The 20,151-nt window shown below is 39.7% G+C and overlaps 1 protein-coding gene across 1 annotated transcript in view; it reads left to right on the top strand.

Annotated features, from left to right (window-relative positions):
• The window catches only part of CCDC191 (coiled-coil domain containing 191), a 98,649-nt gene extending 78,498 nt beyond the window's left edge, over nt 1–20,151 (top strand). The window contains exons 14-17 of the mRNA XM_008065864.2: nt 5,174–5,317; nt 6,917–7,069; nt 7,900–8,045; nt 20,001–20,151. Of these exons, the coding sequence (XP_008064055.1) occupies nt 5,174–5,317; nt 6,917–7,069; nt 7,900–8,045; nt 20,001–20,151 (594 nt within the window). The remainder of the gene's footprint in view (nt 1–5,173; nt 5,318–6,916; nt 7,070–7,899; nt 8,046–20,000) is intronic.

Raw genomic sequence — 20,151 nt, 5'->3', positions numbered from 1 at the left:
TGCCCAGGCGGGTCTCGAACCCGCAGACTCAGGCAATCCACTCACCTCAGTCTCCCAAAGCATGGGATTACAGGCTGAGCCACCAAGCCCGGCTGATGATCCTTTTAATGTCTGAGAAATTGATATTGATGTTGCCTTTTTGAGTTCTAATATTGGCAGTTTGCATCTTCTTTTTTCTCGATTTTCCTGGATATATATCAGTTTTGTTTCTTTTTAAAAAACCAACTTAGTTTCATTGAATATCTTTGTTGTTTTCCTGTTTTCAATTTCATTGATTCCTGCTCTAAATTTTATTTTCCCTGATCCTCTCTCTGAGAGCCTGTTGGGGTTCCTAGAGGAAAAGCCTGCCCAAGAGTGGGAACCACCCCACAACTATGATTCTCAGGAGCTTCACCCACTCATGCTGGCCCACTCAGCCCCCAACATTTCTGGTTTAATCGTTGTATTGGTTCATATGTTGTCTGGTGGTTTCTGCCTCAGGTAAGTAAGTGCATAAGACCTGTGCCTCCCTGAAGGTGCCATCTCTCCAGATTTATAGGTAATAGCTTCAGGTCTCTGATCACCTCTCAAAAAGTCATTAATTTGCTATCTGTCCAGCTTTTTTCTTGTTGGAAGCAAACAGCTTATACAGACCAAGAATGATGAAAAATACATTACTGGCCAAGATACAGTTTTATTTATTTCACTATACCAAGCTTAAATCTTTTTTTTCTTTTTTAAGGAAACTTCAGTCCATTGCAATGGACCAAAAGATTTTGTCACATAGACTAGTTTCCATTTAGTTAGTCAACTGTAGCTATCTAAATTAAAAAAGATGCATTTATAGACTGGCTGTGCTTGAACCTTCTTTGAGAACAGCTTTAGATCTAAAATGCACATGGCAATTGCCTCATTTTCCTTCTGAGCAAAGATTCTTTGTACAATGTGCTTCTCCACTCAGTTTATCATGTGGTCTTATCCCTTTTGATGCATCATTGCCTGACAATTCTTTACTTCCTTATATACTTTATATAGCTGTTCCCAGTAAGCAACCTCCAAGGCCATAGCAATGTTATTCCTCTGGACATCAAAAAGATCATGGTACTTCTGAACCAGTGCCTGCTGTCACTTCTCTGAATCAATTGCAACTTAGATGTGTTTGATCGAAGTCTGCTTCACTTCTTCTAGAAGAGCAGTTTTTTGCTCATTGAGTTTACCAGCAAATTGTCCAACAGGTGTACTGTATATCCCTAATAACACAGATAAGCAACTTTACTGTTGATATGGTATAGGAGGTTCCTGGGGCAATCACACATATTTCTTTGGATAGAAAATGTAAGATAAGCCCAGTTATGTGTGTATAGGGTCCTGTGACAGTTTTAGGATAAAGGAACTGAGAGAATTCCTCAGGGATAAAGCCCATAACAACCTTGTCCTCTGTATTCAGAAAGAGATAGTACAGGGTAAGACATCGCCGTGGCTGGTGTCTCTGTGGCCCTGCTGGAAAATTCTGTCAGGTACAGCAGTAAGATGGCCACTCACAGGTCTCACACAATGACCTGGAAATAAAAATCTAACCTCCTTTTATCATCCCATTGCTCTGTTTTTATTAAATGCATATACTTATCAGGAGGTTACTTTCATGTTCAAAACATATTTATACAGTTGAAGTTTGTGATTGAAAAGACAGTTCTCAGCCGGGCTTGGTGGCTCAGCCTGTAATCCCATGCCTTTGGGAGGCTGAGGTGAGTGGATTGCCTGAGCCTGCAGGTTCAAGACCCGCCTGGGCAAGCGAGACCTCATCTCTACAATAAATCAAAAACTTAGCCGGGCGTGGTAGCGCGCGCCTGTAGTTCCAGCTACTTGGAAGGCTGAGGCGGAAGGATCGCCGGAGCCCAGCAGGTCAAGGCTGCGGTGGCCAGGAGCAGCCACTGCACTCCAGTCTGGGCGACAGAGTGAGACTCCAACTCAAAAAAAAGAAAAGAAAAGACAGTTTTATCAGAAAAGATGAGGCAAGATTTGAAGTCTTCCATAATTGTTTAACAAGCATATTTACCCACTGAACAAATATCTATAAAGTATCTACTCTGTGTTAGTCATTGTTCTAGGTGTTAGAGTAGAGCAATGAAGAAGACAGACAACAGCCCTGCCCTCAGAAAGCTTATATGCTAGTTGAGGAAACAGGCAGTAAACAAGTTAACAACTAATGATGTAGGGAGGAAAAGGTTTGTAATGGGGGAAGCAGGATGGGAAGGGCCTCTCTGAGGAGGTGATATCTGAGCAGATGCTGAGGAGGCCTCTGCAGTGTCCACCAGGGCATGTTAAATGTGAGATACCCAGTAGACATGTAGATGAACATGTCAAATGTGCAGCTGGATATATAAGCCTGGGCAAGACTGTAGTAAGGAATATGGAAGAAAAAACCATGTCAATGTTTTTAATGCTCTGAAAGTAGCTGAAATCAACTTGGGAGATTATCTGGATAGAGATGATGAGAGTCCAGGTCCAAGCCCTAAGGAATATGATAATTATTCAGAGGATAAGGTGCTAGTGAGGTACAAGGAGAACAGGAGAATTTAGAATCAAAACAGAGAAGAAAGTATTTCTGTTAGGGGAGTAGTAAACCAAGCTAAGTGCTACTGGTCAATTAAGGAGCACAGATAAGTGACTCTGACTTTGGAACCTGGAAAGAGTTCATGACCTAGACAAGAGTGCTTTTGGAGGTGTACTGGGAAGGCAGCCTCACTGCAGTGGGCTGAGGAGAGAAGAGAGGAGGAACTGGAGACCATGAGTAAAGATGGGGATCCCATGAAATGAAAGAAGGAATTTTTTATTGGTGGTTATATTTTTTTCTTTCTTTTCTTTTTCTGTTTCTTTTTTTTCTTTCTTTCTTTCTTTTTTTTTTTTTGAGTCAGGATCTCATACTGTCACCCAGGCTAGAGTGCAGTGACAGGATCATGGCTTACTGCAGCCTTGACCTCCTGGGCTCAGGCGATCCTTCTGCCTCAGCCTCCTGAGTAGCTAGTACTTCAGGTATATGCCACCGCACCTGGTTATGTTCATTTTTTTTAAAGATGGGAGATACCAGCACATGTTTGCATACTCATACACATAGGATTGATCCAGCAGTGAGGGAGAAATTAATATGCAAGAGAGCAAAGGTTACAAATTACAGGACTGAGCAAGCAGGAAGATATTCTGGAGCACATGGAAGGGTAGCTTATAATGGACGGAAGGAGAGAATTTTGGGGCAGTGATGACTGCCCTGTACTTTCCTTAACAGAGCTGTATTTCCTGACCTTTCTCTCAAAGCATAGTAGTTGATACAGGTACACATTTAAATGAATCCTATTTTTTGCAAGCCATTTGTAATTATGTAAAACATAATTTAAGTCAAAGAGAGAGACCCAGATTTTGTATCCCTTTTTAGCCTGAGTGAACTGTGTGCTCTATGAAACACTGCATGTATCCCCAACAAAGGTGCTATCTCACAACAGACAGCATCATATCATGTAATCTTCAAGTGAATCATAGATGCAGGTGCTATTATAGACATTTTATGTACAAGGAAATGGAAAATGTGGTAATATTAATGAAATACAACCGGCTCTATTGAGGAATCCTTAACTGAGGGAGGAAATAAATACACATTTGAATTAAATCACTGTGGAAGACTACAACATTTTGACTCAAGCAGAACTCAATAAATGGTTTTTTTAATATTTTTCTGTGCAAATGTCAACTTCTAAAAGTCTGCTTTTCCCCACAATTCATCTTAAACGAATTTTCCTTTTGGAGCCTAGACCAGCAACCACAGAGTTATAATTCTAGGTGCATAGTTATACATAACTTGCCTATGCATAGGAACAGGTTCTCTGGCTGAGCCCAAGGGCTTCTCCAAGAGGTTAGTGCCTGGGTTAGATGTCTGTCTGTAAGTTGTAGTTGCTGCCTTGATGCTACAGGGACATTTCAGTGGATATGGAGGTGGTCGGTTTCTGTTTTCCTCCCCACTTAACCTTCAGCTTCCCCTTCTTACTCGTGAGAAAACTGTTGTAATTAACTTTTATTTCTGGCCATTCCATTCAGCAAGTATCTCAAGTGTCTGGAATAAAGACTATAAAGCTTATTTTGGTTTAGGATTTCAGAGAATACAGACATTTCATTTTTAGGAACTTGTATAGAAATAGGTAGTTTGCGTTGGAAGGTCAGAGCAATTCTGCCTTCCATATTAGAAATCTTCCAGTGTTCTCTCCATAATTTTTTTTTTCTCACAGAGGGCTCAGGCACATCAAGTAGTAGCTTGTCACAATCAGCCAATTTACTGCTGCCCTTTTCCTCATGTGGAAGTGTGGGAAGAAAAATAAGCTTGAATTAAATGTTTCTGTATTTTATACTACAAGATGCTGACTGTGCAGGCAGTCAGAAGTCTTTGTTGCTTTCGTAGCAGGTGTCACTTGCTCCCACTCACAACTTCTGGGTAGATTTTTTTCTCTCTCACCTTTATAGAGAAAAAAGAAAAGAAATAATGGCATTTAAAGGGTAGACCATTAAATTTCTGTTCTCTTTCTCAGGCACCCCCCCGGGGGTACAGTTCTTCTTTGAGGGGTATGGACTTTTTCAGTGCATAGCCAGGGATAGTTAATCTTTCTCCTCCTCAGAGGAGGGAAGGCTGCTTAATGAAGCTCTAATACTTCTAACTTGCCTCTGGGCTCATTGTTCATCACTTAAAAAGAAAACAGCTCAGCACTAGGAATATTCTTCTAGATTCTAAATGGAGTATCTTTACATTTGAACAGGGTTATTTGTATATGAATCTCTATTCCAAAATTTAAATGAAGGGGCTACATTGTTAGGTCTTTCATAATAATGAGGGAAAAAATTCTGACCGCTCTCCTTACTAGATGCTTTGCTTTTTGGTAACTTGGTAAAGGTAAATCATTTCTGTGAACAATACTGAATAAACCCAAGAATATGCATAGCCCTGATTATTGTAAGACTTGTAACCGTCTTCTCCTAACCCTCTTAGCAGAACTGTTGCCTTTTTTTTTTTAATGTTCCAGAGCTCTGTTATCATGATGAATACACTCTTTAGTGGTTACATGTTCAAATTAAGTTAATTAGCTTTCTAATGAAATGAAATTCATTAGGTTTTTTTCTTTTTAATCATGGCATTTTGCTCTTTTATTTTTTCCAGAAAGAACTAGAGAAGCAGAAGAGAATTAAGAGGAATCAGCAGCTGGAAACCATAGCAAAAGAACATTATAAAGGGGTTTTGCTAAGAAAAAAAGGTCTAGAGCCTTGGAAGAGACTGAGAATGCAAAGCAAGCAAAACGTCCAGGTGCAATGTCCCACTATTACTCCCTAAAATTAGAAAACTGACTTTTCAGTTTTTTCAGAGGATGGATGCCTGTTAGGCTTTGCGGGAAGTTTGGTGATTGAAAACCAGAAAGATCAATGAATTGAGGGTGCATATTTCTTTGTTTGGGATAAGAGTTTAGATTTGGTCTTCTAAGGTAGAGAAAGACTTGTAATTGAACAGGTTGGGAAAAACTAGAACAATTGTTTTATTAGAGATCACTGAGGTAAGATGAATAAAGGCTTCTCTCAACTTCAGCAGTTTAAGAAAGAAGAGTTATTACCATAAGGTGCATTAGTCAGGTTTCTGCTGTGATAAAGTTGCATAACAAACATCCTCTCCAAAATCACTGGCTTACAATTCAGGTGTTTCTCATTCACATGTTATGGCCAGTTACGGACTGGGTTCAGGTCTTTCCCAAAGCCACTCATTCTAGTCCCAGCAGCTCTCGGGCCTGCTTTTCATCTGGTCACTGTCAGAGGTCCAGAAGGCCAAACCAAAGTTATCTAAACCCATGTGAAACCTCTGCTTGAATAATGTCCACTAACATTCCATTGACCAGTGTAAATCACAGAGCCAAGCTCAAGGTCATTCTGGAGGGAAGGAGGTTCCATCCACTCCACAGGAAGGCACTGTGAAAACCACATTGCAAAGGATATGGGTGTGTAATTCTATTACAGGGAACATTAATCCACTCTTCTGCAGAGATAGATGAAATCAAACACCACTTAAATTTCTGGTAATTCCCTACAAATTATCCAGTGCATAGAACAGGGCATTCAACTATCTAGAAGTTCAAAACAGGCAAAATGTTATCTTGTCTCTTGATTCCCAGGCCTGGGCAGGCAGAAGTTTCAGGTGCCATAGAGACTTCCTATGATGGTCATTTTGGGCAACAAATATGGCTGCCAAGAAACTCACTCGGATCAATCACACTCATGGTGCCAGATGAGTTTGAAGAGGACTAAACGAGAAGGGTTTTTCCCCTCCTGCTTCTTGAAAGAATGTAACAGTTACTTTAAAAAATCTATAAACTCTGAGTTGTGTGTTTATTCTGCTAGAATGATACTCTGAGCCTTTTAAGTTAAGGCATTAAATTATTCATCATGTTATTTTTCTATCAAATGGTTTTGTGGTTTATTGATAATGCCTAAATTTCAATGCTGATGACTGCTCATTCTACAAAACTAATTGCAAGTATTGGCATTTCCTCAATTAGACAGTGGTTAATACATAATAAAGGGAGGTTTGTGATGGAGTTGCTGTCTATGGAAGTAGTACTCTATGGAAGTAAAGTGATGGCCCTGGAGGTTCTTTATTCCATTTCCATAACCATCCAGTCATTGTGGTCTTCAGGGAGTTGCCACTGAAAGGCCATGCATGATGTGAGTCTATCGCTTACATATAGTAGGGTCAACAGTCAAAGCTTTTAGGGCATAGACTGCATGTACCTTAAGAGGCACTTCTCTGATAATTGCCTAAGTGCGGTTTACACCGTTATATGGCAAGGTGACGTGTGTTTCCTTAAGTGATTTAAAATTTAAGGAGTAATTTCCTTTTCTCATTTGAAAAATTGTCCAGGTAGCAGAAGAACATAATTCTTTGGCCCTGCAAAGGAAATGCCTGCTGACCTGGTTCCGGTGTAGTCAGGGAAGTTTGGCTAGGAAGACAGCCCAAGCTGATCAACTTTATTCCCAGATATTGCTTAGGAGAGTCATCCGGAATTGGTTACAGGTAAGGCCAAAGGGAAATGCACTTTAAATACATCTCACTGCTCACTCCTAAGAAAACTAAATTGAGCCAGGCTTGGTGGCTCAGCCTGTAATCCCGTGCCTTTGGGAGGCTGAGATGAGTGGATTGCCTGAGCCCGCAGGTTTGAGACCTGCCTGGGCAGCGAGACCTCATCGCTACAATAAATCAAAAAATCAGCCGGGTGTGGTAGCGCATGCCTGTAATTCTGGCTACTTGGAAGGCTGAGGCGGAAGGATCGCCGGAGCCCAGCAGGTCGAGGCTGCGGTGGCCGGGAGCGGCCACTGCACTCCAGTCTGGGCGACAGAGTGAGACTCCAACTCAAAAAAAAAAAAAACTAATGGAATCCAGAATGCCCAGAGTCATTATGTCTTTTCAAAAAAAGAGTAGTCAATCTAGTTCACTGCTTAAAAGTGTACTTGAAAATGTCAAATCAATTTTTTATTAGTATAAAATCTTAAGCACGTGTTGTGTTTCCTTTCACAGTGTGTGTGTATACACTATAATGTATCATTTACATCAGCTTTTTTAAAAAAAACACTTATTCTTGTCTTATAGTGCTCAAGTGACTTTATCAGAGACCTACCTCTTCAATCTTATAAATGTTTATACTTCTCTTGTTATTATTTGTATACTACATTACAGGATATTATCTTGGCTGCTGTGTTACCCTTTCTCTTTATGTGTTACCCTTTCTCTCTAATGTCCTTTGTTTTGTTTCTGTTTCAATTCCCCTCTTTTGTACTATTTATTTGCTCTAATTCGTTGTCCCCTGGTATGATCCATCTCACTTCTATTCCTATCTTGTCCCCCAGTACCTGACTGATCTAGAGGAGGAAGTAAGAAAACTTGGTGTACATTTTCTTCAGAAGACGACTTTCAGGGCCTGGTTTAACATGGTCAGGGAGGAGAAGATCGATTCTCAGAGCAAGCATGAGATTGCAGCAGAACACAGTGACAGGTGAGGTTTCCATCCTAAGAAAATTCACTGACTTCACAATTGCTCAGCAAAATATTATACTCTTGGAATGTGTCTAAAAAGATGAGGTGGGGGCTAGGAGAGCAGGGTACTCCGAGACACCAGGCAGAGTGGGAGTCCCAGCTCACCCACTGGCCACATGGGTGAAGGCCACATGGGTGAAGGATGAGGAGGAGGAAGCTCGCCCTCTCTACCTCACAGGGGTTGGTAAGAGAATAGAGTGATGTGAAATACATGAAACACACTTAGGCAAGTCATATAGTTTTATTTTTTAAGTTCAATTTCTTTTTAAACATTAGTCATTGGGAAATATAACACGAATATAGAAAAGTGCATAAATCATAAAACTACAGTTTAATGAATTACTATAGAGTGGAAACCTGTGTCACCACCGAGGTCAAAAAATAGAACATCGCTGTCCCACGGGCTCCTTCCTATCACAAGTCTCTCCTGACATCAACAGTGAACACTGCCTTTACTTCTCACTTTTACCTCCTGGGGATCAAGCTTTCAGTGCTATAGTTTAGTTTTGCCTGGTTTTGAACTCTATATATATATGGAATCCTATTATATATGTATGCCATATTAATATTTAAAAGACAGTTTTGGCCGGGCTCGGTGGCTCAGCCTGTAATCCCAATTGCCTGAGCCCATGGGTTCGAGACCTGCCTGGGCAACTTGGCGAGACCTCATCTCTACAATAAATCAAAAAACTAGCCGAGCGTGGTAGCGCGCGCCTGTAGTTCTGACTACTTGGAAGGCTGAGGCGGAAGGATTGCCGGAGCTCAGCAGGCGAGGCTGCGGTGGCCGGGAGCGGCCACTGCACTCCAGTCTGAGCGACAGAGTGAGACTCCAACTCAAAAATAAATAAATAAATAAAAAATAAAAGACACTTTTGTCTTATTTAATCCAGTGCCTTTGGGAAATAAGGTATTCCATATAAACAAGTTTTATCTTTCTTTTTTTTCTTTTTTCGGCTGGGTATCTCACTCTTATCAAGGGTGGAAGACAGTGGCATGGTCACGGCTCACTGCATCCTCAACCTCCTGGGCTCAGGCAGTCCTTCCATCTCAGCTTCTTGAGTAGTTGGTACTACAGTCATATGCCACCACAACCAACTAACTTTTTTGAGTTTTTGTGGAGACAAGGTCTCACTATGTTGCCCAGGCTGGTCTTGAACTCCTGGGCTCAAGCAATCCTCCCATCCTCAGTCTGCCAAAGTGTTGATATTACAGGCATGAGCCACTGCCCCTGGCCTTTTTTCTAATTTTAAGCATTTGGGTCAGAAATGTTAATTTCTTATGCACTTCTCTTAGAGTGAACAAATTATCTGTCCTTTTTTTGTGATTTGGGTTGTTATGAGCATCAGTTAAATGTGAAGACTGTCTTGTAGGTGTGGAAAAGTGCCCCTTTTCTCACTATTTGTATTCATTTTTGGTCGCTTTGTTTTCATTTGAGTGGATATGCATGTGTGTGTGTCTCTGTTCCTTAAAACAGTTTTCCTTATTCCCTTATCTTATTGTCACTAGGGTGCTCACCTCCACTAAAGTCTGCCTGTCCCTGTTTAACTTACGGGTATTAGAATTCAGTGGGCTGGGAAAACAGATATGCAAGTTGAGTATAATTTTGTCTAAATTAAAATAAATAGGCAATAAGTGAGGGAATTCAGAGGACTTCCCTTTGAATAAAATGCTTGAGCTTTGGAGTTTAAAGTTTAGGACTTGATATCTGTGTGACCCTGGACAAATAACCTTTCAAAGCCTCCCTATTCCTCTTGTATACAATGAGGATAACAACAGAACCTGCCTTGTGAGTTGTTGTGAAGACTAAACAAAGTAACAGAGTAACTTACTTAATGCACAGCTTGGCCCAAAATAATAGCTCATGTTTTTTAGTTTAGTGTCACTGTGAACACATTATTATTAATATCATTTTTGCCTGCCTTTGTTTTCTTTCTGCTTCTTAGCCACTATATACATGCTGAGAGATTCTTCTGGGGCTTTGGGCCTTTCCTACAAACCATTTCATGTGATGACACTGTAACCTGAGGGTGGGAGGGGGCATGACTTCCATTTTCAGGCTAGGAAACAAGCTACAGGCAGGTAGGTAAATTGCCCCGAGTATACAAATACAGGCAACTCCTTGGATTCTTAAGTTTTCTGATGCTAAAACATTCTCTTCTTGCTGCATCAGTCTTCCTCCCCACTGTTCTAATTCACCCTCATATGTAAACTATAAAATGTAATAGTAGAGTTCTTATTGAAGATGAAATCATTATAGGAATGATGCAATCAACAAGAAATAAATTCGCAGCCAGCAACTACTTGATATAAAAGCACTGCTGTGATTTCATCTCTTCCCACTTGGCTCCTTGTTCACTGTGTTCCAGCCTCACTGGCCTCCTACAATGTTCCTCAGACAGACAAAGCTTACTTCTGCCTCAGAGCTTCCACATGACCTGATCTCATCATTCAGCTCTCTGCTCAGATGTCACCTCCCTGACCCCCCACCTCCATCACAGTCTGTCCATTAACCTGTCCTTCCTTCACGGCACTCAAGATTCTCTGAGGGTGTATAATTTACTGTTGACATGTGTACTGTCTGCTCTTCCCAAAAGAATGGAAGCGCCACATGTTGCTCACTACTGTGTTCTCAGTGCATGACAGTGCTTAGCACATGGGTACGCAGTAAATCTTTCATAAATGAATAGATGGAGGTTACTACAGGAATGATGCTAATATTTAAAGTCACAGGTCTTTTTTTTTCCCAAATTGGGGGTCTCACTCTGTGACCCAGGCTGGAGTGCAATGACACACTCACGGCCACCACAGGCTCAACCTGCTGGGCTCGGGTGACCCTTCTGCCTCAGCCTTCCAAGTAGCTGGAACTATAGGAATACACCACCACACCTAGCTAATTTTTTGTTTTGTTTTTTAATTGTAGAGACGAGGTCTTGCCAAGTTGCCAAGGCTGGTCTTGAACCCTTGGGCTCAGGCAGTCCTCTCACCTCTGCCTCCCAAAGTGCTAGGATTACAGGCGTGAGCCACTGTACCTGGCCCACAGGTCTTTTAAAAGGAGCATTCACATTTTAAAAATAATTATTCATCAGTTTTATGTGAATGAAAGTATACCGTATGGAAGAGCTATGGGCAAAAGGGAAGGAAGAAGAGATGTCTGTTGGTCTTAGGCCTGACCTTTAAATCACAGTAACGTTGAAAAAGACAATTTACAATAAGAATATGAAGTTAATCCTACATATCTGTATCACTTCTAGATAATTCTATAATGTTAAAATGTTGGTACTAACAGATGCCACCAGGCCTTGGTCTCTTGTTATCAGCAGTTATTTTGCAGTTCTCAAGTCTGAGCTCAACTGTGTACTTATCTCATTCTTCTCAGCTGGATCAGTATTTCTAATATTTCTGATATTGCCTTATTACTGTGGTTCTTAGCCACAGTAACAACATAAAGTAGATAATAGTGAAAGTCACAGACCTGCATCCCAGAAAATGCACATAACATAGAACTTTACATAAAATGTCAAGGAGTTTGTAAACCCCAGGTTAAGAACTCTTACCTTGGTGATGGAAATCATACTTATTACACATTATACCCACATGCAATTTGTCTAGACATATTTGCCAAGCATAAAAAAATGCCTAATAACATGGTCCCTGGCTCTCATAATTCAGTAGAAAACATAAGAAATCAGATTAGATTGACAGACAGATACTGTAGAGGTTTCCGGTGGCATAGAAGCAAGCTGGCTTTATTCCCTGTCACAGAAAACTAAAAATAAATATACAGTGCTGAGATTATCACCAACAATATCCCAAAACTCAAATATGTAGATGAGACAATTCCTGGAGCCACAGAGATGTGAAAAAACTCTGAGCAGATGGTAAGAGAATTGGACTTCCATATCTGCGATGCCCCGCCCCCAAATCTGCCCAGCAGCAAGTATGCGGAAAATTTCCCCAACTCATGGTTTCTACATCATAAAAAGTAAGTTCAAGGTGGATAACTAGCTTCCCCACCATCTTGGGTACCCTAGAATGAGACCTGTTCCTACCCCAACCCACGGGAAGCATTGCAAATGCTTGAAGGGAGAAATATCCCTCAGGACAGCTAGAGACAAAGGGGTAAGGTGGGACCACCATCACCAGCCATGGAAACTGTGTTCTGTAACTCAGCCAAAAAAGACCTCAAATCACAGTGGCTGTTCAGCAGTACCAGATTGTATGCAGGTCCTCTGGGCAGAACCCCTAGGCAGCCTTCCCACATTACTAGACTATCCCTTTTGGGACCTCCCCATTCAGATGGGTGGCACTGTGATTGTTTACTAGAGCTGAGACCATGAGCTTAAAGCATCATCTAGTGCCAGAAAGGAGGCAGTTGCCTACTAGGAGAAAAACAAGAAATTAAATAGGTAAATTACTAAGAATTTCTAAGCAAACATAACCAATAAAGACTCAAGCAAGCCAGACAGAGAAGACAGGAATAAATAGCTAATCCTTCATTGCAAAGACACAGGCATAAATCCAGAAGAAGCAACCGCAAACAGGGAACCATGACCTCCCCAAACAAACAAAGCAGGGAATCAATGACTAACCATAAGGACACGGCAATATGTGAGCTCTCTGACAAATAATTAAAGTAGCTGTTCTAAGGAAATTTAGTGATCTCTAAGATAACAAAGAAAGACAGTTCATAAGTTTATCAGAGATATTCAACAAAGTAATTAAATAATATTAAAAAATCAAACAAATCTTAGAACTGAGAAATACATTTGCTGAGCTGAAAAGTCATTAGAAGCTTTTAACACCTGAAATAGATTAAGCAGAAGAATGAATCAGTGAATTCAAAGACAGGGTACTTGAAAATACAGAGGAGGAAAATAATGAAAAAATGAAGATTGCCTCAAGATATAGATTACCTGAAAAGACCAAATCTATGAATTATTGGTGTTCAGAGGGAATTGAGCAAGAGGAAGGGGTAGAAAGCTTATTCAAAGAAATAATAACAGGGAACTTTCTAAAACTTGAGAAAGATATAAATATCCAGGCACAAGAAGGTCAGAGAACACCAAGCAGATTTGACCCAAATAAAACCACCCCAAGACGTATAATAATCAGACTCTGTACAACTCTAGTATAAAGCCCAAAAGGCAATTCTGTCAAAAACAATAAGAGCTACAGCAACCTGTGAAGAAATAGGCAATATAAAATATGAAAATTTTTATCCAGTCCTCTTTCAGTGGACAACATGGTTGGTTCCATGTTTTTGCTATTGTTAACAATGCTGCAATAAACATATGTGGGCAGGTATCTTTTTGATAGAGTAATTTGAGTTATTCTGGGTATATTCCCAGTAGGGAGATTGTGGAGTTGTATGAAAGGTTGATTTTTAGATCTTTTAGGAATCGCCAAACTGTTTTCCACAGAGGTTGCATTAGTTTACACTCCCACCAACAGTGTAGAAGTGGTCCCTTTTTGCCACATCTCGCCAGCATCTGTTGTTTTTTTAAGTTATTGATGATGGCCATCCTGACTGGAGTTAAGTGGTATCTCAGTGTGGTTTTTAAAAAAATGTGGTACACATACACAATGGAATATTACGCAGCCATAGGAAGGATCAAATTATGAACTTCACAGCAACCCGGATGGACTTAAAATCTATAATACTATAATACTAAGTGACTTATCACAGAAACAAAGAACTGAGTATCACATGTTCTCACTTATAAGCGGACCTTAAACAACTGTCATACTATAAGAGAAGGATTAGCAGTAGTGGCAAACTGCCAGGGGAGGGTGGGGGTGGGATTGGCAATAGTGGGAATCTGCCCGGGGAGAGGGGGGAGCACACCTCATCAACAAGGGTACCTGCATAATGAACATTTGTATACCTAACCTCCAATTGTACCTCACATCTTTAAAATAAAATTTTTAAAAATATGTAAATTGAGAAAATAAAAAGTCAAAATTTTTTAGGAATAGAGCTAAAGTTTAGATGGTTTTGTTGACGTTTTGTTTCTATTCTTTGTGAACTAAGATATATTGTCATCTCTTTAAAATAACTTATTGTATCTTCAAGATTTTTTTTGGAAGCTTCATGGTAACCACAATGCAAAAACCTATAACATGCTAAAATTAGCAACAAATTAAAACACACAAGAGAAAATCACCTATCCATAGTGCAAGACCGTAAGACAGGAAGAAAGAAGTTACAAAACAACCAGAAAACAAGCAACAACATGGTAGTAGTAAGTCCTTATTTATCAATAATAATACTAAATATAAATGGACTCTGTTCTCCAATTAAAAAACATAGAGTGAAGCTGGGTGCAGTGGCTCAGCCTGTAATCCCAGCACTTTGGGAGGCCGAGGCGAAAGGATTGCCTAAGCCCAGGGGTTCAGAACCAGCCTAGGCAACTTGGTGAGACTTCATCTCTACAATAAATCAAAAATTAGCCAGGCATGGTGGCATGCGTCTGTAGTACCAGCTACTTGGAAGGCAGATGGCATGCGTCTGTAGTACCAGCTACTTAGAAGGCAGCTACGTGGAAGGATTGCTGGAGCCCAGCAGGTTGAGGCTGTGGTAGCCATGAGTGTGCCACTGCACTCCAGTCTGGGTGACAAAAGTGAGACTCCAACTAAAAATAAATAAATAAATAAATAAAATAAAAAATACAGTGGCTGAATGGATAAAGACACAAGACTTAACTATATGCTGCCCTTAAGAAACCTTCTTACCTATAAAGACATGCATAGACTGAAAGTAAAGGGATGGAAAGATACTCCAGGCCAGTGGAACCCAAAAAGAGCAGAAATAGCTATAATACCAGATAAAATAGACTACATGCCAAAGACTATAAAAAAGAAATACAAGAAAGCCATTACATAATGATGAATGAAGGAATGAATATCAAGAGGATATAACCAATTATACATCTATGCACCCAACATGGAGCAACCAAGTATATAAAGCAAACAATATATTTAAAGGGAGAGGTAGATTGCAGTACAATAATAATAGGGAACTTCAACACTCCACTCTCAATAATGGACAGATCATCAACAAAGACACATCAAAGTTAAACCACACACTAGACCAGATAGGTGTAACTGATTTACTGAGTATTTCACCCAACTGCTATAGTATACACATTATTTTCATCAGCATATGGAACATGTTCTCAACAAAATACTAGCAACCAAATTCAGCAACACATTAAAAAGATCATTCACCATGATCAAGTGGGATTCATCCCAGGGATCCAAAATGGTGGATCCCTGGGATGAATGGTTCAACATATGCAAATTAATAAACATGACACATCACATGAACAGATCTGAGAACAAAAAGCATATAATTATTACAAGAGACGCCAAAAATGATGTGATGAAAGTCAACATCCCTTTGTGATAAAATCCTCAACAAACTGGGTATAGAAGGAACATACCTCAACATAATAAATGTCCTACATGACAAGCCATTCTGAATGGAGAAGAACCGAAATCCTTTCCTCTAATATCTAAAAGAAGACAAGGATGTCCACTTTCACCACTTTTATTCAATGTAATACTGGAAGTTCTTGCCAGAGCAATTAGGCAAGAGAAAAAAAATAAAGGGCAGACAGGCTGGGTGCACTGGCTAGGCCTATAATCTCAGCACTTTAAGATGCTAAGACTGGTGGGTCATTTGAAGCCTGGAGTTGAGGACCAGCCTGGGCAACATAGCGAGACCCTGTCTCTACAAAAAAAAAAACCCTAAAAACATAGCCAGGCATGATGGTGCACGTCTGTAGTCCCAGTTACTTGGGAGGCTGAAGTAAGAGGATTGCTTGAACTCAGGCGTTTGAGATTATAGTGAGCTATGATCATGCCACTGCACTCCAGCCTGAATGGTAGAGCAATACCTTGTCTCAAAAAAAAAAAAAAAAAAAAGGCACCCAGATTGAAAAGAAAGAAGCCATATTAGCCTTTGTTCACAGATGACATGACCTTATATTTTGCATTTAGAAAAAAATCTAAAGACTCCACACACGCACACACACACACACACACACACACACAAGCAAAAGACTATTAGAGCTGATAAATTCAGTAAAGTCACAGAATACAAAATCAGCATACAAAAATCAGTGGCATTTATATAGACCAACAGTGAACAATCTGAAAAAGAAATCAAGAAAGCAATCTTATTTATAATAGTTACAGATAATATATACTACCTCAGAATCAATTTAAAAAGTGAAAGATCTATACAAGGAAAACTGAAAACACTGATAAAAGAAACTGAAAAGGACACCAAGAAAATGGAAAGATATTCCATGTTCATGTACTGGAGAAATATCATTAAAAAGCAATACTGCCCAAAGCAATTTAGAGATTCAGTGTAACCCCTATCAAAATACCATGGCATTTACTTACAGAAATAAAAAAAGCAATCCTAAAATTTAGTACACGGAACCAGAAAAGACCCTGACTAGCTAAATAAATACTAACAAAGAAAGAACAAAGCTGGAGGTGTCATAGTACCTGACTTCAAAATTTACTACAAAGCTATAGTGACCAAAATAGCATGGTACTAGAATAAAAACAGACACACAGACCAATGAAACAGAATAAAGAACCCAGATATAAATCCATGCATTTACAAACAACTCATCTTTGACAAAGGCACCAAGAGCATACTATTGGGGAAAGGGCAGTCTTTTCAATAAACAGTGCTGGGAAAACTGGGTAACTGTATGCAGAAGAATGAAACTAGACCCCTATCTCTCACCATACACAAAAGTCAAATCAAAGTCAATTAAAGACTTAAATCTGAGACCTGAAACTATGAAACTAGAAGAACACATTGAGGAAACACTCCAGGATGTTGGTCTGGGCAAAGATTTTTTTTGTTTAAAACCTCAAAAATGCAGGAAACCAAGGCAAAAACTGTAATTACATCAAGCTAAAAAAAGCCTTTGCACAGCAAAGGCAACAATCAACAAAGTGAAAAGACAACACACTAAATGGGAGAAAATATTTGCAAACTGTCCATTTGCTATAGTTTGGATATTTGTTCCCCAAACCTCATGTTGAAATTTGATCTTCAGTGTTGGAGGTGTAGCCTAATAAGAGATGTCTGGGTCATAGGATCCCCATGTATGGCTTGGTGCCATCCTCTTGAAATGAGTTATTGCTCTATTAATTCCCACAAGAGTTGGTTGTCAAAAAGAGCCTGGCACCCCCTACCCCTCTTTCTTTGCTTTCCCCTCTCATCATGTGATCTCTGCACACAATGGCTCCCCTTCCCCCGTCTACCTTAGGGAAAACAGCCGGTCACCAGAAGCAGATGCTGGTACCATGCTTCTTGTACTACCTGTAGAACCATGCATCAAATAAATCTCTTTTCTTTATAAGTTGCCTACCCTCTGGCATTCTTTTATAGCAATGCAAATGGATTAAAACACCATCTGGTAAGGGATTAATAACCAGAATATACAAGGAACTCAAACAACTAAAAAAAAGAATAATACAATTTAAAAATGGGCAAAAGATTTGAACAGATTTTTCTTAAAAGACATACAAATGGCCAACAGGTATATGGAAAAATGTTCCACATCACTAATCATCAGAAAAATTAAAATCAGAACCACAATGAGATAACATCTCACCACACCAGTTAAAATGGCTTTTACCAAAAAGGAAATAACAGATGCTGATGACAATGTAGAAAAAGAGGAACACTTGTAGTTACTGAGAATATAAATTAGTATAGCCACTATGGAGAACAGTATGGAGGTTCCTCAAATAATTAATGTTAGAATTACCATATGATCCTGCAGTTTCACTACTTGGTATATATCCAAAAGAAAGGAAATAAATATACTGAAGAGATATTTGCACTCCCATGTTTATTGCAGTACTATTCACAATAGCCAAAGTATAGATCAACCTAAATGCCCATCAGTAGATGAATGGACAAAGAAAATGTGGTATGTATGCACAATGGAGTATTATTCAGCCGTAAAAAAGAATAAAATCCACCATTTGCAGCAATATAGATAGAACTAGGGGTCATTATATTAAGTGAAATAAGCTAAGCACAGAAAGACAAATATCACATATTCTCATTCATGTGGGAGCTAAAAAAAAAAATGTGGATCTCATGAAGATAGAGAGAAGACTTGTGGTTACCAGAGGCCCAGAAGGGTAGTCGGGAAGGGAAGGATGAAGACAAGTTGATTAATGAGTACAACATACAGTTAAATAGAAGAAATAAGTCTAATGTTCAATAAATCAGCAGGGTGACTATGGTTAACAATAATCTACTGGACATTTCAAAGTAGCTAGAAGAGAATAATTTGAATGTCCCTAGCATAAATAAAAGATAAAATATTTAAGGTGATGGATAGCCCAGTTACCCTGATTTGATCTTTACTCATTATGTGAATGTAGCAAATTATCACAAATATGTATACCTATTAAGTATCAATTTTTAAAAACTTAGAAAAAAGAGAGAGATATAGAAAGGCTATAAATAAGTGCCAACCATTGATCATAAAGGTATTTTAGGAGTTCAGGGGAAAGAAAGATAAATGAAGGCAAGAATGATCTAGGAAGACATCCCCCAAAGGCCAGAGCATTTCATTTATGGCAAAACAGCAAGAGCTAAAATGTAGACGTCAGAATATGGGAGTGTAACCAAGAAAGAGATGTGAATAGCAGGAAAGAATGGGAGAAACGGTCAGGGACCAGGAGTGGGCCATACTGCTGGTTGCAAGACACAGTGAATGGTGCAATGAATGGATAAGAGAAGAAAGCAACGAGGCAATTTCACTCTTTGGAGTTTGTTGTTTTTGAGTAGTACCTTCACCAACAAAAAGCAACATTATCAAAGACATGAAACCACAAATACCCATAAAATCAGTGAGAACCGCAGTGTATTGTAAGGCTTCCTTAGATGGCCAAGAGGCCAGAACCACTTCCATCTCTGCCTCTAGCCGTGAAAATATAAACGTGACTACTCTGTTTCAATGACATAACTCTGCTTGTAACTGCGCGCACACACACACACACACACACACACACACGTTATCCTTGCCTCTTTGCCCTTATTCAAGATGTGCCCTCTTCCAGGAATGTCTTTTCTTTGCTTGACAAAAATTCATTTCAAGTATCATCTCCTTCAAAACCTTCTGCTCTAAAACACCACTGTACCTTCCACTGTGTTGCACCTGCTCACCAGTTTCACTCCCTCCTGGAGCAGACACTATGTGGCTTACCTTGATGTACCCAGTGTTCAGCTGTGGCAGACACTAACAAATCCTAGAAGGCCATTGCATGCATGCTTCCCTGTGACAGCAGAGACGCTTGGCTTGAACAAGCAATCCTCCATAACCATGAGTCCAGAACTTGACATTCAGGTATTTTTCACAACTGAAATTCAAGACCTGTTCGTTGTTGTTGTTGTTGTTGAGGTTACCAGCAGGTTTTTAAACATGTCGATGCACGGGGCCTCAATGCCTGCAACCGTGACACATTCAGCATATGGTTTTCTAGCATCTTTGCATTGAGAGCTATAGTTGCAGGAGCCTTGTTGGCATCACTGGTCCTGGCTTGGGCACAATATACACCTGTGATCAGATCAACTGAGGATTGTGCCTCATAGCCTGCATTATCAGAGAGGTCATCGGGTATTCTGCTCAAATGTCACCTCCTCAGAGTTTCCCTGACCAATTGAAAATAAAATAACCTGTCACTCCCATTCCCTTTTGTTGCTTTGTTTACTTCATAGCATTTCTATCTGAATCCCAACTGTGATTTCTACACCTTTTATATAATATTTTACTTACATAAGAATTATTATAAAGTTTTTAGTGTATAATGGATGGAAAGTCAACTTTTTGTATCTCACCTTTTTTCTTCTTTATTCTTAAAGGAGGATTCTTTGGACCACATTTTGGACTTGGAAGATGTTTGCAAAACTTATGAAAGAGGAAAGAGTAAAAGAAGAGAGGCGAGAACAACTCCGCAGAAAAGTGATGGAAATTCTTCCAGACTTCCAGGTGCCTCCTGGAAGTGACTATTAG

Source organism: Carlito syrichta, unplaced genomic scaffold, assembly GCF_000164805.1.
Source record: "Carlito syrichta isolate Samal-C Ts95f unplaced genomic scaffold, Tarsius_syrichta-2.0.1 Scaffold308815, whole genome shotgun sequence".
Taxonomy (NCBI): Eukaryota; Metazoa; Chordata; class Mammalia; order Primates; family Tarsiidae; genus Carlito; species Carlito syrichta.
This window is presented reverse-complemented; position numbering and strand designations above follow the sequence as displayed.